Genomic DNA, 25,382 nt, shown 5'->3' with positions numbered 1-25,382 from the left:
TCTTCAACGTTTCTCAGGCCAAGGACTTTTGCTTATAGTTGGAGCAGAGACGCCATACCACATTGTATAAAACTGTTGCATATACTGGGCCTACAGTAACATGTAGGGTTACATACTGTTTTGTGCATACAATAAGCTGTTAAATAAATACACATTGATAGATCTGTGTATTCATTTAAAACATACATGTGAGGTAGCTGCCCTACAACATAAAAAGAGTATGTGCAGGAGAAGGCCTGTCTGTGTCTTTTGCAGGAGGAAGCCAATCATGTTATGTAAATGAATTATATATGTATTGAAAAGTATTTCGAAAACAATAATTGTTGAACACAAAATCAACTGAAGCATTGCCGGCAACAAGTTTCCCTCCCTGACATGTCCAGAGAGAGAAGCATTCATACACTGACAAACCCAGTCAGGACAATGCACCTGGACCTTGAGCCGCAACTGACACGGCTCCTCCCACTGAAGAAGAGTCAGGAACTGCTGCTATTCTGGTGATGACAGACCTCCAGCTGACATCCCGACTGATGAAGCTGCAGCCTCCATCTCTTCGAACCACTGTCCTCCAGGGCGAAACCACCAGCTACAAAATAACAGGCTTCATAGGAGGGGGAGGTTGTGCCGATGTCACCAAATGTGTGGACTTAAACACGGGTAAGGAAGTGGCAATAAAAATCCAAAATGATTTAGCGATGTTCAAAAAGATTAGGGCTCTTGACCCTGACCGACACAACATTGTCACATTCATTGAGAAATGCCAGTATGGTGAACTCCCTTGTCTGGTCTTTGAAATGATGGACACCAGTCTTTCAGATCTGATAGAGGCAAGAGAGCGCAGAGCACTAAGTGTTAATGAACTTCGCAGTATGACAGCTTGAGGACGGGACTGGGCATGTGTGTCTGGTTCTGGGGAAATGAGGTTGTCATCGGACAGGGGAAGAGGGCTTTCTGTAAAAGGGGCCTTCCATTGTGGAGGACTAGGAGGACATGGTGGGTTTCTCCCCACATCCCTGCTCTCACCACCCCCGTTGGCCATTTCAGAAGTGGGGGAATCCTGAATGAAGGGGATGGAAGTCCCGTCTTTGAGCATTACGGTACGTCTTTGAGCATTACAAACTGGTTGGCAGGCTGAGTAGGTCCCTAATCCAATCCAAGTCTCCCAGGTCCCCAGCAGTGGAGCCTTCCCTCTGGTAGGGAGTGATTTGGTTTTGGATATGGCACGTCCCCATCATTGGCAACTGCTGTATAAGCATCATCGGCTATGGCGGTGTATGTGCCAGTAGAGTCGTTGTTCAAGATTGCATTGTGGTTGTTTGCTTCAATAACATCGGCCTGGCTTCCAATTTCAGGTGGTTTAATTACACAGCCTTGATAGATTTATTAAGAAAATGTCCAAAAGCACGCTCCATTAAACCACTCATTCTCTGCATGAAGTCATCTTCTAATTTGGCCAACATGTTTTTTTGTAACTCTGGGATAGATTTTGGTTGGCCACCCACTTTACCTCGAGGACGTTCCGGTGCGGTGACGTCATCGTCATCCGTTTGGCCGAGGCCCGGTCAAACTTTCCCTTAGCTGCGCGGCTGTCGCGGCAACATGGAATGGACTTTTCTCCACAACATCCGGGACTTCAGTCAGCAAAGTGGCGAGTGAGACTCTTTTTCCTTTCTCCTTACCACTTGACTCGCCTCCGTCGGCTTTGTCATCGGTGTGTCCGGCGGAGTGTACAGGTTGAAGGGGTCGGACTTTCCGATTCGTTCAGTCATCGCGGTCCAACGGTAGCAGCTAGCAGTTGTATCGTTTAACCGGAGAACCGGGCTTTATTACCCTCTTAAACAGGCTAACAGGTTGGAGGAGTGCCCAAAGTAACAACGGGTGCTAGCCGAGCGCTAGCTGGCTCGCTACTGTGGTTAATCGACAGGTGTCATTTCTTCACTCCCCTCCCACTTCCGTCTCCCGCCTCCGCTTACTTCCGCTGTCCCCGCCCCATCCTAAACTGGCCTATCAGGGTGAACTAGGGCACTCCTTCCCCCCACAACTCCCCATCAATCTCCCCCCCATAGTCCGGCTGGCTCGCTACAATAATAACGGTTGACTTGTGAGATTCCATCTTGGACACAGTGGTGATGTTCCAAAAATATTAGTTGTTGCTGATTTCTGCAGAGATTTCTCTTCCCTTGCCGTTGCAGCCCCTCGACGGCAGGGGGCGCAGCAGCGCCCTCCTCACCCCCAAAGCCCTGGCACAGTCGAGCAATTGCGTCTTCATGACATTTCCTGAAATTCTTAATCATTTTGCAGTGGCTGGCCGGTTACATCCCTGCTGGTGCGTAGGAGACAGGAAACAAGGCCATCAGTGCAGCGAGCATGACAGACTGTGGTGCTGTGTGTTTACAGATGACTCCATCCATGTACAAGTCCATGAGGACAAAGAACAGCAAGGACCTTCAGGAGACCATCAAGGTACAACACCCCCCGATTGTGGTGAGATGAAGATGGCACGTCAGTTTGATTCACTCGCCGTTGCCGAAAAAACAACTGTGAATGAGTTCTTCTAAACATTGCACATTGCTGCTATTCTGGTGATGACAGACCTCCAGCTGACATCCCGACTGATGAAGCTGCAGCCTCCATCTCTTCGAACCACTGTCCTCCAGGGCGAAACCACCAGCTACAAAATAACAGGCTTCATAGGAGGGGGAGGTTGTGCCGATGTCACCAAATGTGTGGACTTAAACACGGGTAAGGAAGTGGCAATAAAAATCCAAAATGATTTAGCGATGTTCAAAAAGATTAGGGCTCTTGACCCTGACCGACACAACATTGTCACATTCATTGAGAAATGCCAGTATGGTGAACTCCCTTGTCTGGTCTTTGAAATGATGGACACCAGTCTTTCAGATCTGATAGAGGCAAGAGAGCGCAGAGCACTAAGTGTCAATGAACTTCGCAGTATGACAGCTTGAGGACGGGACTGGGCATGTGTGTCTGGTTCTGGGGAAATGAGGTTGTCATCGGACAGGGGAAGAGGGCTTTCTGTAAAAGGGGCCTTCCATTGTGGAGGACTAGGAGGACATGGTGGGTTTCTCCCCACATCCCTGCTCTCACCACCCCCGTTGGCCATTTCAGAAGTGGGGGAATCCTGAATGAAGGGGATGGAAGTCCCGTCTTTGAGCATTACGGTACGTCTTTGAGCATTACAAACTGGTTGGCAGGCTGAGTAGGTCCCTAATCCAATCCAAGTCTCCCAGGTCCCCAGCATGGGAGCCTTCCCTCCGGTAGGGAGTGATTTGGTTTTGGATATGGCACGTCCCCATCATTGGCAACTGCTGTATAAGCATCATCGGCTATGGCGGTGTATGTGCCAGTAGAGTCATTGTTCAAGATTGCATTGTGGTTGTTTGCTTCAATAACATCGGCCTGGCTTCCAATTTCAGGTGGTTTAATTACACAGCCTTGATAGATTTATTAAGAAAATGTCCAAAAGCACGCTCCATTAAACCACTCATTCTCTGCATGAAGTCATCTTCTAATTTGGCCAACATGTTTTTTTGTAACTCTGGGATAGATTTTGGTTGGCCACCCACTTTACCTCGAGGACGTTCCGGTGCGGTGACGTCATCGTCATCCGTTTGGCCGAGGCCCGGTCAAACTTTCCCTTAGCTGCGCGGCTGTCGCGGCAACATGGAATGGACTTTTCTCCACAACATCCGGGACTTCAGTCAGCAAAGTGGCGAGTGAGACTCTTTTTCCTTTCTCCTTACCACTTGACTCGCCTCCGTCGGCTTTGTCATCGGTGTGTCCGGCGGAGTGTACAGGTTGAAGGGGTCGGACTTTCCGATTCGTTCAGTCATCGCGGTCCAACGGTAGCAGCTAGCAGTTGTATCGTTTAACCGGAGAACCGGGCTTTATTACCCTCTTAAACAGGCTAACAGGTTGGAGGAGTGCCCAAAGTAACAACGGGTGCTAGCCGAGCGCTAGCTGGCTCGCTACTGTGGTTAATCGACAGGTGTCATTTCTTCACTCCCCTCCCACTTCCGTCTCCCGCCTCCGCTTACTTCCGCTGTCCCCGCCCCATCCTAAACTGGCCTATCAGGGTGAACTAGGGCACTCCTTCCCCCCACAACTCCCCATCAATCTCCCCCCCATAGTCCGGCTGGCTCGCTACAATAATAACGGTTGACTTGTGAGATTCCATCTTGGACACAGTGGTGATGTTCCAAAAATATTAGTTGTTGCTGATTTCTGCAGAGATTTCTCTTCCCTTGCCGTTGCAGCCCCTCGACGGCAGGGGGCGCAGCAGCGCCCTCCTCACCCCCAAAGCCCTGGCACAGTCGAGCAATTGCGTCTTCATGACATTTCCTGAAATTCTTAATCATTTTGCAGTGGCTGGCCGGTTACATCCCTGCTGGTGCGTAGGAGACAGGAAACAAGGCCATCAGTGCAGCGAGCATGACAGACTGTGGTGCTGTGTGTTTACAGATGACTCCATCCATGTACAAGTCCATGAGGACAAAGAACAGCAAGGACCTTCAGGAGACCATCAAGGTACAACACCCCCCGATTGTGGTGAGATGAAGATGGCACGTCAGTTTGATTCACTCGCCGTTGCCGAAAAAACAACTGTGAATGAGTTCTTCTAAACATTGCACATTGCTGCTATTCTGGTGATGACAGACCTCCAGCTGACATCCCGACTGATGAAGCTGCAGCCTCCATCTCTTCGAACCACTGTCCTCCAGGGCGAAACCACCAGCTACAAAATAACAGGCTTCATAGGAGGGGGAGGTTGTGCCGATGTCACCAAATGTGTGGACTTAAACACGGGTAAGGAAGTGGCAATAAAAATCCAAAATGATTTAGCGATGTTCAAAAAGATTAGGGCTCTTGACCCTGACCGACACAACATTGTCACATTCATTGAGAAATGCCAGTATGGTGAACTCCCTTGTCTGGTCTTTGAAATGATGGACACCAGTCTTTCAGATCTGATAGAGGCAAGAGAGCGCAGAGCACTAAGTGTCAATGAACTTCGCAGTATGACAGCTTGAGGACGGGACTGGGCATGTGTGTCTGGTTCTGGGGAAATGAGGTTGTCATCGGACAGGGGAAGGGGGCTTTCTGTAAAAGGGGCCTTCCATTGTGGAGGACTAGGAGGACATGGTGGGTTTCTCCCCACATCCCTGCTCTCACCACCCCCGTTGGCCATTTCAGAAGTGGGGGAATCCTGAATGAAGGGGATGGAAGTCCCGTCTTTGAGCATTACGGTACGTCTTTGAGCATTACAAACTGGTTGGCAGGCTGAGTAGGTCCCTAATCCAATCCAAGTCTCCCAGGTCCCCAGCAGTGGAGCCTTCCCTCCGGTAGGGAGTGATTTGGTTTTGGATATGGCACGTCCCCATCATTGGCAACTGCTGTATAAGCATCATCGGCTATGGCGGTGTATGTGCCAGTAGAGTCGTTGTTCAAGATTGCATTGTGGTTGTTTGCTTCAATAACATCGGCCTGGCTTCCAATTTCAGGTGGTTTAATTACACAGCCTTGATAGATTTATTAAGAAAATGTCCAAAAGCACGCTCCATTAAACCACTCATTCTCTGCATGAAGTCATCTTCTAATTTGGCCAACATGTTTTTTTGTAACTCTGGGATAGATTTTGGTTGGCCACCCACTTTACCTCGAGGACGTTCCGGTGCGGTGACGTCATCGTCATCCGTTTGGCCGAGGCCCGGTCAAACTTTCCCTTAGCTGCGCGGCTGTCGCGGCAACATGGAATGGACTTTTCTCCACAACATCCGGGACTTCAGTCAGCAAAGTGGCGAGTGAGACTCTTTTTCCTTTCTCCTTACCACTTGACTCGCCTCCGTCGGCTTTGTCATCGGTGTGTCCGGCGGAGTGTACAGGTTGAAGGGGTCGGACTTTCCGATTCGTTCAGTCATCGCGGTCCAACGGTAGCACCTAGCAGTTGTATCGTTTAACCGGATTACCGGGCTTTATTACCCTCTTAAACAGGCTAACAGGTTGGAGGAGTGCCCAAAGTAACAACGGGTGCTAGCCGAGCGCTAGCTGGCTCGCTACTGTGGTTAATCGACAGGTGTCATTTCTTCACTCCCCTCCCACTTCCGTCTCCCGCCTCCGCTTACTTCCGCTGTCCCCGCCCCATCCTAAACTGGCCTATCAGGGTGAACTAGGGCACTCCTTCCCCCCACAACTCCCCATCAATCTCCCCCCCATAGTCCGGCTGGCTCGCTACAATAATAACGGTTGACTTGTGAGATTCCATCTTGGACACAGTGGTGATGTTCCAAAAATATTAGTTGTTGCTGATTTCTGCAGAGATTTCTCTTCCCTTGCCGTTGCAGCCCCTCGACGGCAGGGGGCGCAGCAGCGCCCTCCTCACCCCCAAAGCCCTGGCACAGTCGAGCAATTGCGTCTTCATGACATTTCCTGAAATTCTTAATCATTTTGCAGTGGCTGGCCGGTTACATCCCTGCTGGTGCGTAGGAGACAGGAAACAAGGCCATCAGTGCAGCGAGCATGACAGACTGTGGTGCTGTGTGTTTACAGATGACTCCATCCATGTACAAGTCCATGAGGACAAAGAACAGCAAGGACCTTCAGGAGACCATCAAGGTACAACACCCCCCGATTGTGGTGAGATGAAGATGGCACGTCAGTTTGATTCACTCGCCGTTGCCGAAAAAACAACTGTGAATGAGTTCTTCTAAACATTGCACACTGCAGCTTTAAGGAGACAATAGACTATCAGATACTCGTAATTCTTAGTTTTTGCTTTTTTTTAATAAAACTGACTAACATTAAACGGTGAATTTGAAACATTCATTCATTCATCGTCTACCACTTTATCCATTTAAGGGTCGCGGCGGGTCGCTGGAGCCAATCCCAGCTGACGTTGGGTGAGAGGCGGGGTTCATCCTGGACAGGTCGCCAGCCTATCACAGGGCCACATACAGAGACGGACAACCATTCACTCTCACATTCACACCTACGGTCAATTTAGAGTCTCCAATGAACCTGACCCCATTCTGCATGTGATGGACTGTGGGTGGAAGCCAGAGAACCCGGAGAGAACCCACGCATACACGGGGAGAACATGCAAACTCCACACAGAACCGGTATTCGAACCCAGAACCTTCTTGCTGTGAGGCAAAGGTGCTAACCACTACACCACCGTGCAGCCCACAATAGACTATCAGATACTCGTAATTTTTATTTTTTGCTTTTTTATTTAATAAAACTGACCTACATTAAACGGTGAATTTGAAACAGATATATTTAAATGGAATAGCTGCAGCCAGTGGATTTTTCTCACAGGGGTGACATAACCCCCCCCCCCCCTCCATTGATTTCAGTGCATGTGACATTTGGATCCAGTTGCGTGAGTTGGCGTGATGAGTGGAGTCGGTGAGTTGGCGTGTCGGCAGCTCGGGCCTTCTCCCGTTCCCTCACACATGAACAGTGGGCATCCATTCCGGTCAGTCGGGCTCGTGTCACCTCCCATCAGCGACCGCGCGCTATTGTACCGATCGACGATGTGAAACGCATCAGCGCGTCGCATTGTCCGCGGCGCGTCACCTTGGGCCGCGTGACGCGCGCCTCCCTCCTCCCTCCTCCACCTGACGGCCTCGCCTGATTTCTCTCTCTCTCTCTCTCCCGATCTTCACGCTCCTCTGGCTCTTCCCTCCTGGTTCACAGCTGCTTCTAAATATAAACTCTGCACGACAAAGCAGGTCCTTGAGCAAGAGACTGCGTGTCAGGGTCTGTAACCTGAAGCAACGTGCGCGTGCGTGCGTGACCTCGCTTTGGTGATGTCAGAAGTGGGCGGGGTTGTGTTGTGTGTTTTTCTTTTCAGGGGAGGAGACTGATGGACCCTTGGTTCCGGCCCAGGTGATGTCGGCACGTATAAGAAGGCGAAGATCCACGCACCGATGATCATTTCAGCACCACAGGACTTCACGCTCGTCCATGGCTGCAGTTGTTCCTGTAAGTATCTGTGCTTGTGTGTGTGTGTGTGTGTGTGTGTGTGTGTGTGTGTGTGTGTGCAATGTCATTCTCTTGCTGTCACTGTGGCTTGAAGTGACTTGCGGATGCTGTCAGGTAGATCAGCAGGTTGAAGGCACACTGTGGAAGTGACCCACACACCTTTAGGAAACGTGAATGTCATTCAATTGAATACATTCCTCAAATGTAACGGTGTTACGGATGCTGTGCATATCAGATCGGATAAACAGGTACTGTTTTCTGTGTACATGACAATTTAGAGATACTGTAACAGGTCAGCTATTGTGAGTACAGGGTGTGTGTGTGTGTGTGTGTACATGAGTCAACAACTGTTGGGAGGCCGGTCAACATGATCCGGTATCAATTCTGTAAATGAATCTGCACAGCTGACTTCTCTTTGTGAGATTGATCCTTTGTGTGTGTGTGTGTGTGTGTGTGTGTGTGTGTGTGTGTGTGTGTGTGTGTGCGTTTGTGTCAAGTTTCTGATGGAGTGGGTGATTAAGTCTGCAACATGCTAATTAAAACGGGGGGTGTGTGTGTCTATGTATAGATAATCTATAATGTTCTTCTACTGTAGATCGTTTTTTTGGTAGATTCACATGTCAGATGGTAAATAAATCAGTATTTCCAATCATGCATCCAATAATTTCCTCCGTCACAAAGTGTTTTGTGTAAAAACCAAGACATGTTAAAGAATCACTGTCCATATTTAGTGTTTATCACTGTGTTGATTTTGATCCATGACATGAGACACTGGGCTGCTCCGTGTGTCATGTACGCAGTGAAGGAGGCAAAAGTACGGCAGCTCATTTGTGTCAATCAGAGGCTGGTGCAGTTGTCAATGTGTAGAATAGAAAGTATTTTTATTGTCACACAGCTATGCAACAAAATCGCTGTAGTGAACACAGTGCAACAAAATATAAATATGAACGAAGGCCTGGGCGATATGGAAAAAAATCTTATCCCGATAATGTTTTTCATAAACATGGATATGTATTACAATATGAATCCAATCACTATTCGTGTCGAGCTTAAAGGGTTGTGAGATGTGAAGATATCTTAATATTGAAACCAAAGTTAATTTTGTTTTTAAATATTTATTTTCTGTCAGCAGTTGAACACAACAAATGTACTAATGTATAATGCAGTTGTATAAATACGCTGTAACTCTATTCTAGCCACCTGATTGGTTCGGCACGGCGCCACTCTCATTATCATTGGCTGTTTGTGTTTTCTGTCAAAACTAGACGGATTTAGTTCTGTCAAAGTTATATCGTCTTATGTCTTATGTATTTCCATCGCGGAAAAGTTATTATAATAATAATTATCTTTATCGTTTCATCGCCCAGCCCCAACTACAAGTGAAATATAAATTGCCTGTATTGCACCAATCCCAGGTACTGCGCATACTCTTAATTTTTTTATTTAATCTGGGGGAAACCTGTTGGCTAAGACAACAAAGTGGCTGCAACGCATGATTCAACATATGGAACTGGAAGAAATAAGAACAATGGCTACGTGTCCGACTCAGATTTCTGACCCCTGTCTTCTCCTCCTGTCGCTCCCAGTTTGCGTCCTGCTATGGCAGCAGTGCCGAGCCCCTGCAGCTGTTCGGGCGAGGAGCCCGGGGGAACAGCTACCTGGCCCTGTTCGCCTACCGGGGCCCCCGCTTCCCGCCGCGCCCCCGCCTGGCGTACCACGCCCCCAAGATGACGCTGCGGCAGATCTGTCGCATGCTGAAGGTGATGAAGCAGGTCAGGAAGCGAGAGGCCGCCGCCGCCGCCTGCAGGTGATGAACGCTGTGTCCTCGTAAGAGAGCCTGTACATTTATGGTTAATAGTTTTGACAATGGCACTGTACAAATATGAATATGTTTGCCCTCTCACCTCTTGGCTCCAATAACCTCCAGTGTTTCCTCCTTACAGGACAATGCTAATTGTGACATTTAGCTTTATTATTATAATAATAATAATAATAATAATAATAATGTTCACTACATTCCAAAACAGCCAAGCTTTGTTTGTTGGCACGCTGACATTTCCTCGTCAGGTTGAACATGAAGAACAAACTGACGGCGTCGGCATTTGAGCGCAAAGTGTCAGACGAATTCCAATGTGAACTTGGAGTCATTAGTATTCGTCTACATCCTGTAGATGCAGAACTGAAATTTGGAGCCAAACCATCTTCTGGATGTTTAGTTATTTTGCCGGATAACGTCAATATGTCTCATTTCCTAGGGAACCACAAACATCTGTACCAGATTTCACGGCCACACACAATCAGGAGTTGTTAGGATATTTCAGTTTGACCCAAAGTCGTGGCCCCGAACTGACCAAAACTTGTAAATGGACTATATTCATATAGCTGATTTGGAGAATGATGATGCATTTCAGCTTCATACGAAATAGATAAAGGAAAGATTATAAATAGAAAGACTCAAAACCCGAGTCAACCGCTAAATACTTCTCTAATGTTCAAAAAGTGAAAATGTGATTTAGTTGATGCATTAAATTATAGAAAAACTTCACTACTGACAATTAGGATCCACTCTATAACAAAGAACAAAAGATACAAAAAGATTTAGACGTTGTGACTAATGACCTTATTCATGGTAAAAAAGTCAGATATAAAGTCGGATATGTTTTTACAAGAAAAGTAAATTCATGGATTTCCTGGTTGTAAGAATCATTTATCATTTTGTTTGGTGTTAATCCTTTTTAATTGTTCATTTAAAAAAAAAGTATAAATGTCAGTAACAGTAAATAAATGCTTGATAGGTTTTGAATAACCTGAATAAGAATTATTATCTATATCTATGTATTTACAAGCAGAATTCATGTGAATCCTACATGGGGTTGTAATGGTGTCTTTGAATTACTCAAATGTTAGAGATTCAGGGATGATTAGTCCGAGTCCCATCGAGCCGATTACTATTATGACACGATTGATATTTTTTCACGGAGGATGACGAGCGGCCTGTTTCGAGGCTGCCCCACGCCGGACTGCGATCACACACGGTGCTTCAGGCCACAGGAGCCGGACGTTAATAATTAAATACATATTCAATCACACTTCCTCCTCCTCCTCCTCCCTCTCTGCACAGGAAGCAAGGGGCCGCGTCTCCGACCCCGTCGTCGTCGTCGTCGCCCGGCAACAAGTCGGAGAAGAAAAGCCTGGCAAACTGTCCCAGACACAAACGCAGCATCAAACGTGTCGGCTGACCCTCGAGCCCCGGACGACCGCCGGCGCCCCGTCAGTCCCACTAACATGAGAAGGACGATGTTCCCTTGACTTGCGGTCGGTCAGGAGAAGATAACACGATGTGAATCACACAAGCCTCTTTGACGTGGAGACATGAAGAGTGTCAGTTATTTCGAATCAACTCTTGAGTGTTTTGTTTTTGTCGTTGATTTGTGTTTCAGTCTACTTTGGTCTTTGGATCCTTTTTCCCTTCGCTGTACTTGAGGAACTGAGGAGTCGGATCCTCTTCACGTCCCCGTGACCCTTTAATGTCTCTCACCCATAAAACCCAGAGGACTTTTAAATCACGCTGATCGATTGGACGAAACAAATAAACAAGGGTTATGTCGGACGGATCACATTTACTGTCGCCATGTCCGTGACGCTCGCCTCTGTTCTTTGCATGATGTGTTGCTTTCGTGAACATGTTTCTAAAACGTGCAATAATCATGGAGAGTTTTACAATAATAAAAAAAATAATAAGAAATGTGACCGTACACTCGTCTTTGTTTGGTCGTTTGAATGAAATGTTTTCAACACAAACTTTGATTGGCAGTGGCTTCATGAAAGAGATAGGGAAAAGGATTTTTCAGGGGCTTTTAGTGCCCCTCTAATGAAAATCAAGTTTTTAACCTTCTTGTCCATATGTTGATTTTTTATATGGACCAACACGTATGTCAAAGTATTTTCCACGTTGGAAGTTCAGGGTAGATTTATAATAAAATCAATCACTTTTCGGTCGTAAAAATTGTCATACAATTTGCAATCTTTATTCTAACTATCCAGGCTTTTATAGATCTACTATAGTTCGGCTACCTGCTATACTGTTTATATTAGTTCTATAGAACCTTAGTGGGACATTAACTTTGCTTCTCCTGCCGTTACGTGTCAAAATGTACATGTGGATAAAAAGGTCTACAATGATCTTCACAAAGTTTTGCGAGTGGAGAACTTTGTATATCATTTTTTATAACGACCCCAAATATCCCAGCATAACTTTTATTGAATCTACCTTTGCGGCGAAATGTAAAAATCACAATCACCTTCTGCAGGAAAACAACTCGTACAGTACAAACCTGAGGCTGAGAGAACGTTAACGTGTGTGAACGTCACGTGCGGCGAGGGGAAGGAGGTCAGATGGAAAAGTACTTACTGAGAAAAAAAAAAGGAACCGGAAGGTTTCAGAGGTTTGTTTACAGCACAGAATTATTCATCTGCCGACTAAACACTGTGGAAAACTACAGCTCACCTGTGTGTGTGTGTGTGTGTGTGTGTGTGTGTGTGTGTGTGTGTGTGTGTGTGTGTGTGTGTGTGTGTGTGTGTGTGTGTGTGTGTGTGTGTGTGTGTGTGTGTGTGTGTGTGTGTGTGTGTGTGTGTGTGTGTGTGTGTGTGTGTGTGTGTGTGTGTGTGTGTGTGTGTGTGTGTGTGTGTGTGTCCTCTGACCGGATAGTAGCCGCTGCAGTTCGCTGCTTAATGTTTCATGGCCAAGATGCTAAAAAGGTAATGCAGTGTTCCTGTGCATCCTGGTGTATGTCTCTCAATATGTACAGTGTGTGTGTGTGTGTGTGCGTGCACACCTGAACGTGAGCGAGGAGTCAGGTTGTAGAACAGGAAGCCAAAGCTCTGGTTTCTATACAAAGAGGAAGCTGATCCTACTTACTCACTCACTCACTCACTCACTCACTCACTCACTCACTCACTGACTGACTGACTGACTGACTGACTGACTGTTCAGCTTATGTTTGAAACACCACGGGGCCCGAGGCCCTCACATTGTACGTGTAGAGGGGTCCGGGGGGGCCCTGGCGTGACAACTTCCTTCGGAAGTCTTCGGGCCAAGCACTGCGGCCCCCAGGCACCGGCCCCACTGGGCCATAATCCAGCCTCGCCGCTGCCCGTGAACTAGTTGTCACGTCTTTGCGCAACAGGCTCGGCTTTCATACACCACTCTCATCATCATCACGGAGGCTCAGTGCAGGCGGACTTATCTCGTTACTGTACCGCATCATGTCCGACACGTTACGTCACAGGGGGTTCGTTTTCAGCGTGAGGTTACAGGTCGACGGTTAAAAATAGAAACAATGGAAAAGGTTTTACTCATTTTCTTCCACTCTTTCACGACTGAGCGAATATTTAGTAGAACCTATTCACAGAAATGTAATATATTGTCCATAACTATGTGTTCATAAATGTATAATCACAACTCTGAATGAGTTAACTATAGTAACATGAGGTGGACCCGACCTCCGTGTGAGTCTCCATGTTTCTACATCATGTTGAATACGGTTGTTGCACAAAACGGTTCCAGAATACGTTGTGTTCACGTAGAATTTTCAGACGCTGCCGGAAACCGGTAATGGAACCAGCGGTGCGTCACCATAAAGTGTCCCCTGTCGGTGGCTCAATTTGGTTGTGGTTTCCAGATGCTGCCAGAAAAATACAAAAATTAGACACTGGGGCTTAAAATCTATTTTTCATCCTCATTTTACAAACGTGTTTTTTTTCTCCCAAATAACAATACCCATCTTTAATATCACCCCAACGGAGGCATCGCAGTTGTGATTCAGGAATAATTAATTCATTATTGTTGAAAATATCTTTTTTGGTGGCTGGTGTAGACGACGTCACAGCAAATTTTAAAATTCTTGCTACTTTTACATGAAAATCCATGCGTTTGTCATCGTTCACGAACCACTCGTGACCATGTGACGCTAACATTCAAACATCCTCACTTATCACTTATTAAAAATCATAATGCCCAAAATGACAGTGTTTGTCGCATTAAATAGATATGAAGTGACACATTATAAAAGGGCGAAAAACTAACATGAAACAACAAATTTCACCCCAGTCACAGAGTTCATCTAAATAAAAATCATTTATTTTTCATTAATATTATTATTATTATCATCATCATTCTATCTAGAGAGAGAGAGAGAGAGAGAGAGAGAGAGTCCACCATGCCGCTTTCAGAACTTGAGTAGAGCTAAGACCTCTGTCTGTCTGTCTGTCTGTCTGTCTGTCTGTCTGTCTGTTGGGGGAGATGGGTGGTGGTAGGGGGTGGGAGGGGCCAGACAGACAGGTGGATGGATGGATGAGCGGGGCGGGGGCTTCCTGATCATTCTCCATGCTGATGCAAACAAAGAGGGGACGATACGAAGGATGGATGGATGGAGGGACGTCGACGGAGGAGGAGGAGAGGAATTGTCTTTTAAAAGTAGTTTGTCCCTGTCGACCTACGGGACGGGGACGACAGGGGGAGCAGCAGCTTCAAGCTCATTGGTCGGACTGCTGGACAGGGAACCAGGACAAGCCAATCACAGACTGATACAGAGGAGGAGGGTGTGTGTGTGAGTGTCTGTGTGTGTGTGTATGTGTACATGTGTGTGTGTATGTGTACATGTGTGTGTGTGTGTGTGTGTGTGTGTGTGTGTGTGTGTGTGTGTGTGTGTGTGTGTGTGTGTGTGTGTGTGTCCGTATGCACATATCTGTGAGTGTGTAACTGGTCAGAGTTACTTTGATCCATTGTCACTGTACACTTGTCGAAGGTTACTGTCACAACCAGGAACAAAGTTGAGGTAACAAACATCTTCTTCTTCTTCTTCCTCTGTGAAGAGAGAGAACACAGGGACGAGTGTGAGCAGGAGGGAAGAGGAGAGGGCGACATCGTCACAGGAAGTGTGGCGGGACTTCTCAGCGTCTTATGCATTTTTGCAGAATTGAAAGAAATGCTTTTTGGGAAAAAAATCGGCAACCACCGTCCGTTAGCCATCGCTTTTGTGTGTGCGCACCGAAAAAAAAATCCTGGGTTTTCGGCTAAATCTATATCTAACAAGATGGTGCGGACTGCGCCACACAACACTGCGAGTGCAGTTGGTAAACATCACGCGTCGTCACGTTAACGGTGTGTTCACCATCTTTGAGAGAAAAAATGATTTGACATCTAACATGGGAGGAGGCGGAGTTTATGACCTATACAGCCGCCTAGCCACGAGGGGGCGATCCAGACTTTCAGGGAGCCGTCATGTCGTCCATCTTTATTTACAGTCTAAGGTGGAGACGGAGACGGAGACTACGATGGATCCCCGTTTGCTCTTCGTTCAGTTTGCATATTGTTAAATGTTAATAATGTAAATTGTACAGAACAGAAAAAAAGGGTTCAATCAAAAACAATCTGTGTTCTTTTTTCCCCCATCTTACCTTATAAGTCGAGTTTCACCGCGCTGTGGTGTTGCCACTGGAAACCATGTTGTTGTCCGAGTTGGACAGAGACTGTTCCTTTACTACGGGGTCTGCAGGACACAAGAGTCATCTTTAGACATACTGTGTGTAGTGTGTGTGTGTGTGTGTGAGTGTGTGTGTGCGCGCGCTGCTCACAGAAGTACGGGTGCTCCATGGCCTCGGCGGCCGTCAGCCTCTGTTGGTGGTCGTAGCGAAGCAGCTTGTCCAGCAGGTCCAGAGCCTCGGGACTCACCAGGTGCTGGTTCTCCGTCTGCACGAACTGCTCCCAGCGCTTCCTGCTCTGCCTGCGGGGGACGCACAGCGAATCACGTGACGCATGAGACTTTGACACGAGCACCGCGGCGATAAGACGCATTCCGCTGATGACGACAGGAAGAGGAGGGACATGCACTTACTGTCCCAGCAGGTCTTTGAAGCGCGGGTCCAGCTCAATGTGGTACTTGCGCAGGTAGCCGAACAGCTCGTCCGTCCCCAGGACCTTGGCGATTCGCACCAGCTGGAAAACACAAACAGATGTTGGGCTCAAACTTAAAAAAACATGAACATAAATCTCTCTCTTCTCCTGGAGGATCCGGACAAATTTAGTTCATCCTCTCCCTTGTAGGTTAAATCTGCTTGAAGCGTCCGCCCGCACTTGTCACTGTGACCACGCTTCAGTTGTGCTCGTGCTGGAACAACAGCGCCCTCTTCCTGTCGTCACCTCTAACAGCGGAGAGAGCGAGACGCTGGAGATAAGATCGGGTCACAAATCCGTGTCGTCTCCGTTACGTTGTTTAGGGACGTCCTCATGCTTAACTGAGACACTGGACGCCACGAACAGCCTCTCGTGTGTGTGTGTGTGTGTGTGTCAGCACCTGGTCGTAGTTGTCCTGTCCGTGGAAGAAGGGCTCCTTCTGAAAGATCATGCTGGCCAACATGCAGCCCAGGCTCCACATGTCCAGACTGTAGTCGTACATCTGAAACACAAGATCATCAAACAGCACTGCAGATGATGAGAACACACACACACACACACACACACACACACTCTAAATTATCCTCATGAACATATGGCCTGGAAGAAGTGTGTGTATATGCGTGTGTGTATATGCGTGTGTGTGTATTACTATATGTTGTTTTTTTTTACAACTAAATCGTTCTCTGTCCAGTCGAGCGTTTTAGAAGTATAGAGCTCAACAGTAAAGGTTGCGGAAGTGAACATCTCGTTCATATTCTCCATTCTGACATCATGATTTTTAGCCATAATGTCGTAACCATCCGATGTCGACTCACCACGAGCTACGAGGTTGTGAAACGATGGAACATGAACCTGTAAGCAGCCACGAGACTAAGAATCAATCAGAATGTGAGCGCAGGCGACCGCGTCGTCGTTTCTAGACGTCCCTTTTTGTCCATCCAGTATTTTTCAAACTTCTCTGTTTTGAGACGCTCGGAAAACTCCCGAGTAGTGGAAACGGCAGAAGTAGAAAAAAAAATGTAGCGACGGACGGTGAGGTGTCTGAAAACTAAGAACGCCGTTTCCTGTGTGTGGATGTAAAACCTCACTGTGGTTGTTGTGTTACCTGATAGTCCACCAGGAGCTCGGGGCCTTTGAAGTATCGCGAGGCCACTCGGACGTTGTACTCCTGGGACGGGTGGTAGAACTCGGCCAGGCCCCAGTCGATGAGGCGGAGCTGTGGAAACACGGGTTCACATTCAGTCTGAGAAACATCACCGCAGGTTTCACCCCTCACTTCCCTGTGACATGCATGTGCAGCTGCAGTTTTCTGTTGGGTTTAATGCAACACTTGATGGGAGCCTGCTGCCCCCTGCTGGACAGAGGTTGGAAGTGTCTATTTCTGGTGTAATATTGGGTTCTTTACTGAAAAACGGCAACAGATAAAGCAGCAATATTTTTTTGCTTTAGTGTTTTTATGCACCGCTCCTTCCAGAAACTGCTTCTCAGGTGCTTTAACTGCTTCCAGGTTTTCCCTCCCTCGAGTCTTTCCCTCCTGCTTTCCACAGAAGAGTGAGAGAGGCGCAAGGAGAGAAGAATCTAATTTTTTGATTAAGGATGTTTTGTTTTCCAAGTTTGTATATTTGACATAGACACACTGGCCCAATCTCAATGTCCACAGTCACTTAGGGCTGTCCTGCTGTCAAATCGCACTCGCAGACTTTTTGAGTCCCCCCACTCTATGTAAATCAGCATCGAGGGAATTAACCACAGTTCAAAGTGTTGTGACATGAAACACGGGGGTTGGTCAGTCAGTTCCTCATGACCCTTGGCTGTGAAGAAAGTAAAATACGGAAAAAATAAAAAGCCCCCAAAACCCCACCGTAGTCAGCAACATGTTTCTGCGTTGCCACAGTGACGGTAAGGCGCTGTCCCGTTCCTATTTTTTTTGCCCACTCAAGACTCTTAGACTCTCCCACTCAATCACCTACCAGATGACACCACTTCAGTCTGTGAGGGTTCAGGGCTCAGGGGTCCGGTTCCGGGAGTTTGACAAAACCTCCTCCATAGTTTTTGTCCAAGGAACTGGGGGGTAAGTGCAAATGTTTGCGGTTTGACCGACTAATTCCGTCGTCCCTGCAGCGCCGTGTTTTGAATTTGCTGCCTAATTAGTTCAATCAACTCATGTTTTCCGGTGCAGACAAGCGAAGGACGCATCATGAAGTCATTTAGTGGACAAGTCGCAGACACGGTGGATCATTAATACATCAAAATGTAAACCTTGCTGTTGCTGTTGGTCGAATTGGAGAAGCTCCGTCAGCCTGACAAAGACTGATAGAATAAAGGGAATAAAGGGAACTGGGATCCGACCTGAGGTTGTTTTTTTTTTTTTTACTACTGTCTGTTCTGCCATCGATGCTCATCGCTCGCTCGTTTCCAATCGCTGGAAAGACGTTCAGAGCAGTTTAGACTCAGAGTTTGCCAACAGAGAGCAGCGACACTCATCTGCGGTTATTTTAAGAGTCTCGCTGCTAATGAACTCTCACACACACACACACACACACACACACACACACACACACACACACACACACACACACACACACACACACACACACACACACACACACACACACACACACACACACACACACACACACACACACACACACACACACACACACACACATTACAGCGACTCCATCTGTGTAAAAGCCCACAGAACAATTGTCTGGCTGCATTTCAAAAAGAGGAGGGTGAAGAATGAGGAAAAAATGGGGGAGCGATGAAAGGACAGAGAGAGAGAGAGAGACACACAATATGTGTGGGTGTGTACAAAAAAAGAGAAAAAGGACTATGTTTGGCCCCGCCCACCTTTCGCAGCTGGTGATCGATCATCACATTGTGGGGTTTGACGTCACGGTGCATGATCCCCATACTGTGACAGTAGTCCAGAGCCTGACAACACAGAGACACAGACACTCGTTTAAATTCCTGCCGACGTTGCCCAGGAAAAAAAACTAAAAAACAAGCAGCTGCTTATTATACTAATTATTATTATTATTACGCAACAATGCACTCTTGCAATGCACAATTTCTGCTTATTAAAATGTTGTGGTGCTTTGACCGTGGGTGTGGAGACTAGTCTCACCTTCAGTAGTTCGTACATGTAGAAACGGATGTCGTAGTCTGTCAACTTCTGGTACAACTCCTGGAGGGAAACGCAAATCGGAGTGAGGCCGTGAACGCCACGCGAGAAACGCAGTTGCTCAAAATCATCAGTATAACATGAGAAGGAAAAGTAGAGAGTACCGAGTAGCCATGTTCCCATCAACCTACTTTTATGCGCATTTGGAAAAAAACTTCCTCTAATTCGCAAAAAGGTGGTTTTTGCCTTTTGCGAAAAAGGGTTGATGCACAAAATGCGAAATGGAAACAACTTTTCCTAATAAATTCTGACGCAGCAAACGTTCAACTTCCACTGTCGGAGACTTTCCTCCATGTCATTTGGCAGAGGGTACACTGGATCTTGCTAAGCAGAAGGAAAGGGGAAATAGACGACCCACAATTCATTGCGGCAGCGATATTTTACGTGACGCGCCATGAACGAACGTAAATGATTCAATCAGAAGTAGAAGAAGAATAGTATGAATATGACCCAGAAGTGATGCACGTCTTCATGTCAGTTACTGTTACATATGAATCATTTACATCTGATGTCACACGGTGGTAAAACACTGAAACATGCTGATAGGGCAGCTGAGGTTTTTTGTAGTTCATCGACAGACGCATCAATAACATCGGCCGTCGCGTGATGACGTAGTTAAGTAGAAGTCGAGTCGGATTCTCTGAGCAGCGCTGTCGGCTTTTCCTAAGTCCTATGAATCCTCCATAACACCTTTCCTTGACCTCATGACGTTTTCCACTGAGGTCAAGGAATAGTAGATAGTAAAAGTAGATAGGAAGGACAATTCCAATTGTACTCTTCTTCTTCTGCTGTTCTATTACAGCCATGTTATGGTAGGCGTACGGAGTCCGTAGACATTTAGATGGAAACAGCGACCGCCTCGCGGCAGAGAGAAAGAAGAGATCGTACCTTGAAGTCTGTGTTGTTGATGCATTCGAAGACGAGTGCCGGAGTTCTGGACTGTGACAGAGAGACGGAAGTCAGAGTCAGAGTCAGAGAGTCAAACATCACAGACAACAAGGAAAAGATTCATTGTTGATTCCGCCACCTGATTAGTCACAGATTTGAAGAAGAATTAACAACTGATCCCCCAAATTGAAAAAAATGATTCGCTCGACAGCTGAAAAAAACTGTGGACGTATTTTCCAAACGCTGTAGTTTACAGGAAACAAACAACGGGACCCTGCAGGTTCCCACCGACCCCGAGCATCCACTGACTAACAATATTCTTCCTTCCTGGTTGTCCAGCTCCAGAAGAAAAGGGGCCATTCAGTCTGGTTTACGACTTATGAATGAAAATACACAACACACATAAAAATAGAAATAAGCTCATATTTTAAAAAAAACTAAAAAAAAAACTTCCTGATAATTCCAACATATAATTCAGCAGATTTCTGACTTTACTTCTTGGACAACAAATAGAGCTGCAACTGTTAATCGATTAGTAATCGACTAGTCAATTAATCGCAACTATTTTCATAATCGATTAATCGGTTCAAAAGTTTTTATGGAAAAAAAAAAAAAAGTCAGAATTCTCTGATTTCAGCTTCTTAAATGTGAATATTTTCTGGTTTCTTTGCTCCTCTGTGACAGTAAACTGAATATCTTTGGTGTGAGGACAAAACAAAACATCATCTTGAGGGTTTGGGAAACACTATCTACATTTTTCACCATTTTATGAACCAAACAATAATCGACAGATTAATCGATTACGAAAATAATCATTATTTTCAGCCCTAGATTACACTTCACAAACTCCAGCATGAATTACAATCTTACTTTTTCTCCCAAATGCACCAAAGATAATTATCACATCAGGTCCATAATCAACAAATAATTTCCTCCAAGATTATATCATTTGCAAAAAAACCTGCGATCGATCCTGAAATCCATGATTTATTCTATTAACCCATGAGAACACTTTCTTACTTTGGCTTCAGATTCCATAAGGACGCCACTCGATCACGCGCTGCAGGGATCGATAGGAGTGAATGAGAAATGAATAATACCGTCTCGTTGCCTTGATTTTCTCAGAAATAAACTGAATATATATGTATTCCTCTGTTTTTAAACCAGAAGCATTTGCAGAGAAATATATATTTTAAATACACAAACAGACACAGTGACAGACAGACTCCCTGAGGGAACAGCTCCAGTTATGTGACCAACACGTACACAAACAAGTTTTGCTTGATTGATGTAAAACTTCGTCCTGTTCAAACAAGTCATTAAAAGAAATTCCTTGTAAGTGAAGTGGTGGGAAAAAAAATCCACAGAACTTGTTCTGGGTAATCAGCCTGTCACGATAATCCAGTTATCGACTTGTTGTACGATACATGAATATGAACTCAATAACGTCCGTTCTGTCTACATGCGTGATTGTTGACATAAGAATAAATGTTGTCAACAACAGTCCAGCAAATCCTTTCATCTGTTCTCGTCGTATGATTAATCAATAAGTGGTTTGGTCTATAAAATGCCAGAAAATATGGTTTTCTTTAGGATTTTTCCAAAGGCACCGTGTCGGATTTCTAGACTCTGCATAACTTTTCTCTCAGCAGTGACACAAATCACATGCTCACATGATTCAGTATCAAAAGAAAATTGGTCTTAAAATGACGATAACATCATTTTATCGCAATCATTTCCGGAATATATCACGGAACAAAAGTAAGTTATCGTGATGAGGCCTACTCGTTCAAAAAGCGATTTCTAAAAGTCACTGGCTGATGATATTTTTTTCAAGAACTATGGATTTTGTCCAGTGTTTCCTACTAATAACCGACACTGTGGTTGTTGCACTGTAGTCTCATTTCACTCGCCACAATTTCATAATATACCCCAAAAAATGTTCACACTTCTCATAATGACATAAAAAGATCTTTAACATTGTTTTTTTTTTGGGGGGGGCGGCTTCATGTTTCAGCTCAGCACTTCCTGTTTGTTGCCGTCTCTCTCTTTCACACACAAACACAGGGAGCGCCCGGTTCACAAGAGGCCCGGGGGGGAAAAATAAATCCATACAGATTCTAATTCTGTGGGAAAAAACCGTCTCCCCTCCACTTCCAATGAAAGTACAGTAGTGAGGTGAACTTCAGGTTTTGGCATGAACGGGAGGAACCATCACAGAAAAACCTGACTTTAAGATTTTAGGCAGCCTTGAAAATGTGTGAACCCTGTTCCACGATGACTTAACAGGGTCATCGTTTATCATAATGTTCGAAATTATAACAATATTGTCCACAGCGACTCGTTTTAAACGCTCCTGATTTAGCCACCTCCCAGAAAAGCCCAGTCTGCTCTGATTGGCTCACTATTTTGGGGATCAGTCACCACTCGTCGCTGTTTTACAGACGTGAACTCTGTGTCCGGGGAAAAAAAATTGGGCGTGGACATTTTTCCAGAAGAAACGCAGCAGCGGGAGATTGTCCCGAGTCGGACGCGTTCACAACAACAACAGGGAAAATATCCGTAACGTTAGGGCGAGAGGGGGTGGCGCCTGGGCAGCGCGCCCAACTCGCTCGCCGCGAATCTTCTGGGGCTTATTTTTTTCCTTCTGTACTTGCACACGGACTCATGGGAATTTTTTTTACTAGGGCGGGAAAAGTTCAGGGAAACGTGCGAACTTCAAGAGCATCTCTGAGAGCAGCTTTAGAGCTCCAGTCGGAAATGTCACGTCGCTTACCAAGAGGCTTCAGATCAGCTGTAGCCACGATACAATGGCATCCGATCATCAACAAAAACAACAACAACAAAGAGAGAAAACAATCTTTCTCCAAAATCGCGCACTGCCCCTTTAAGTCCCACACTCTTCATTCATATCACATTTTAGATTAAAAAAAGCAGCATCATTATTCATCCTACCACTGGGTCTTTGACCGTGTCCACCAGCCGGATGATGTTGGTTCCCCCTCGCAGGTTCTCCAGGATCTTGATCTCTCGCTTGATCTTCTTCTTCTTCACCGGCTGAACCAAGGCGAAGAAAAAAAAACACGGACAACGGATTTGTGAGAAAGTTCCGAAGGGTGTCCCAAGCATGCTAACTGAGCTGCCTCGACGATGGTGAGTCGCTTTGGACGGAACCTCAACCTCAGCGTAAGGAACGTAATGTAATCCACTTTGCTCACCTTCAGGATCTTGACCACCACCTTCTCGTTGTTGGTGATGTTGATGGCCTCGAACACTTCGCTGTACTTCCCTCTGCCCAGCTTCCGCACCAGCTGGTAGTCCTCCTGGTTGCTATGGGGACAGACGGATGGAGAGGGAGCAGAGCAGATGCGAGAAGAGAAAGAGAAAAAAGAGAGAGAGAGAGAGAATGTTATTATTTTCAGGGCGTCGGTGTGCGTTCGGAGTCGCTGTCAGAGTCAGAGCTGTTGATGAGGACGTGTTGTCGTTAGTTACTGATGTGACGTGGCGCTCGGCCTCCGGGGGGGGGAAATTGGAGCGATTTTCCGGACTGTGTCATTTCAAGGGGGGAGAGGTTATTCGGGTCAACAGTCGGGTGAACACGGGGACAGAGACGATGAGGAGTGAAGAAGAGGGGGGGGGGGGGGGGGTGACGTGTTAGACAGCTGGGGAGTGGGACTGAGAGACCGTACTACCGTAGTGTCATCACACCCTCGCAGCTAGAAGTGTAATAATAGACAACCATCTGCCACACACACACACACACACACACACACACACACACTCTCTCATCTTCCTCTTCCAGAGGAAAAACACACACACACACACACACACACACACACACAGACACACACTCTCATCTTCCTCTTCCAGAGGAAAAAACACACGCTCTTCCAAACACACACACACACACACAGTTAAGGGCACCATGCAGCACAGTCAACACAGAGAAGACGTGTCCTCACTTCCAGTTGGGGACGTGGGCCTCGTAGTCCCAGTACTCCCGGCTCTTCAGCGTGTTGACGTCTGCGTACACCCGGGACTTGCTACCGGCCACCGGACCCGGCATGGCGAGACCCGGGGCTCGGGCGCCGCAGCGGGGCTCGCGGAGGAGGAGGAGGAGGAGGGGGAGGAGGAGGAGGAGGGGATGGATCCGTAATTGAGGATGTGCTGTGTGGAGTGCGTGAGAAGTGGAACACTCCCGCCAGCAGCCAGGCTGAGCAAAAGACAAAAAAAATGAAAAGAAAGAAGGAAGGGAGGCAGGGGATGGAGAGAACCGGATGAGTCCAGCGGGGTTCGCCGCAATCAGTGCAAGCCGAGCAGCAGCTCCGTGGGTCGGGTTGTAGCAGCAGCAGCGGAGCCGGTGTCGGTGGAGCCCGGAGGGGGGGGCGGGGGTTGATAGTGCAGCTGAGGTTACTCACAGGGGCGGGGACGAGGAGGCATCGGGGCGATGAGGTAGAGAAGAAGCGGACCCCGAACCAGGCCACAGAGGAGGAGGAGTACCGGGGGTCGGTGAGCTAAAAAAAAATAAAAAATAAATCACGGGTTGAAACTCCGAGGCTTTCTCTCTTCGCGGGCCCAGAAAAAGGGTGGGCTTGCTGCGGTGCACGGAGGAGGAGGTGGGGGAGTGTCCTCGGGGGTTAGTGTTAGCTTATCAATCACACTGTTGATGTGAGGGGACCGGCGGCGGGGGTCGACCCACCGGAGGGAGGGAGGGAAGGAGAGAGAGAGAGAGATGGATGGAGGGAGGTGGAGAGGCGAGAGAGATCGATGTTGTTAGCTAACGTTAGCTAGCGATGCTACTTCAGCGCGGCGATGTCGCACCGACGGGGAGCGCTCGGCGCCGGGCACCACCGTCGGCGGAGCCCGCGTCATGTGCCACCGGCGGTTGTGCGGGGAAGCGAAGAGGGGCGGGGAGGGGGGAGGCCTCTGGTAAGGGAGGAGGAGGAGGAGGGGGGGGGCGGGGCGGTACCAGACGCCGACGAAGGGGGCCCGGAGTGCCGGGGTTTGTTTCTTGTCCCCCGGTCGAGAGCGCAGAGACGCAGGGAGGCGGACTGCGACCGAAGAGGAGCGAGAGAGCCGCCCCGGAAGTGAAAGCCCGCTCTCGGTGTCCCGGGTGAAGAAGAAACAGAAGAAGAAGAGAGGGTGACTGGGGCCGCCGGGGCCACAGCGCCCCCTGGCGATGAGGATGTGATGGGAGAGCAGCAGAGATTAGACATTACACATTATATCTTCACTTTATTTGATAAAATCTCAGAAATATGTTGATGCGATATTTTACTTTGGCTGTAAAATAATAAATTACCTTTTCCCAGAACTTTTAATCATACAAAATAATGGAATTTGTCC

The 25,382-nt window shown here is 47.1% G+C and overlaps 2 protein-coding genes across 25 annotated transcripts; one reads left to right on the top strand and one right to left on the bottom strand.

The window, feature by feature from the left end:
• Positions 1-512: 512 nt before the first annotated feature.
• On the top strand, positions 513-11,752 carry LOC124850105. Of its 24 annotated transcripts, none has more exons than XM_047333074.1 (9): positions 1,428-1,648; positions 2,302-2,484; positions 2,593-2,742; positions 4,483-4,569; positions 4,678-4,827; positions 6,568-6,633; positions 7,874-8,004; positions 9,591-9,811; positions 11,126-11,752. In XM_047333074.1, exons 1-7 carry the CDS (start codon positions 1,600-1,602, stop codon positions 7,951-7,953), a joined length of 765 nt encoding a protein of 254 aa, XP_047189030.1. In that variant the 5' UTR covers positions 1,428-1,599; the 3' UTR covers positions 7,954-8,004; positions 9,591-9,811; positions 11,126-11,752. The 24 variants fall into 24 exon arrangements, with proteins under 24 accessions (XP_047189022.1, XP_047189027.1, XP_047189026.1 ...); XM_047333072.1 differs by having other exon boundaries at positions 6,568-6,654; XM_047333073.1 differs by having other exon boundaries at positions 6,568-6,654; positions 9,591-9,831.
• Positions 11,753-14,121: 2,369 nt separating this feature from the next.
• Positions 14,122-25,115, bottom strand: csnk2a2b (casein kinase 2, alpha prime polypeptide b). Its single transcript, XM_047333453.1, has 14 exons — positions 25,006-25,115; positions 24,455-24,550; positions 23,999-24,249; positions 23,255-23,366; positions 22,992-23,093; positions 20,037-20,087; positions 19,092-19,151; positions 18,815-18,898; positions 17,067-17,177; positions 16,359-16,460; positions 15,900-16,000; positions 15,640-15,788; positions 15,463-15,554; positions 14,122-14,869 (listed from the first exon to the last, which is right to left on the bottom strand). Exons 3-13 carry the CDS (start codon positions 24,100-24,102, stop codon positions 15,478-15,480), a joined length of 1,053 nt encoding a protein of 350 aa, XP_047189409.1. The 5' UTR covers positions 24,103-24,249; positions 24,455-24,550; positions 25,006-25,115; the 3' UTR covers positions 14,122-14,869; positions 15,463-15,477.
• Between the last annotated feature and the right edge of the window lie 267 nt (positions 25,116-25,382).

Source organism: Scophthalmus maximus, chromosome 7 (genome assembly GCF_022379125.1).
Source record: "Scophthalmus maximus strain ysfricsl-2021 chromosome 7, ASM2237912v1, whole genome shotgun sequence".
Classification (NCBI taxonomy): domain Eukaryota; kingdom Metazoa; phylum Chordata; class Actinopteri; order Pleuronectiformes; family Scophthalmidae; genus Scophthalmus; species Scophthalmus maximus.
Note: the sequence above shows the minus strand (reverse complement) of the source record. Positions and strands in the feature narration are given on the sequence as shown.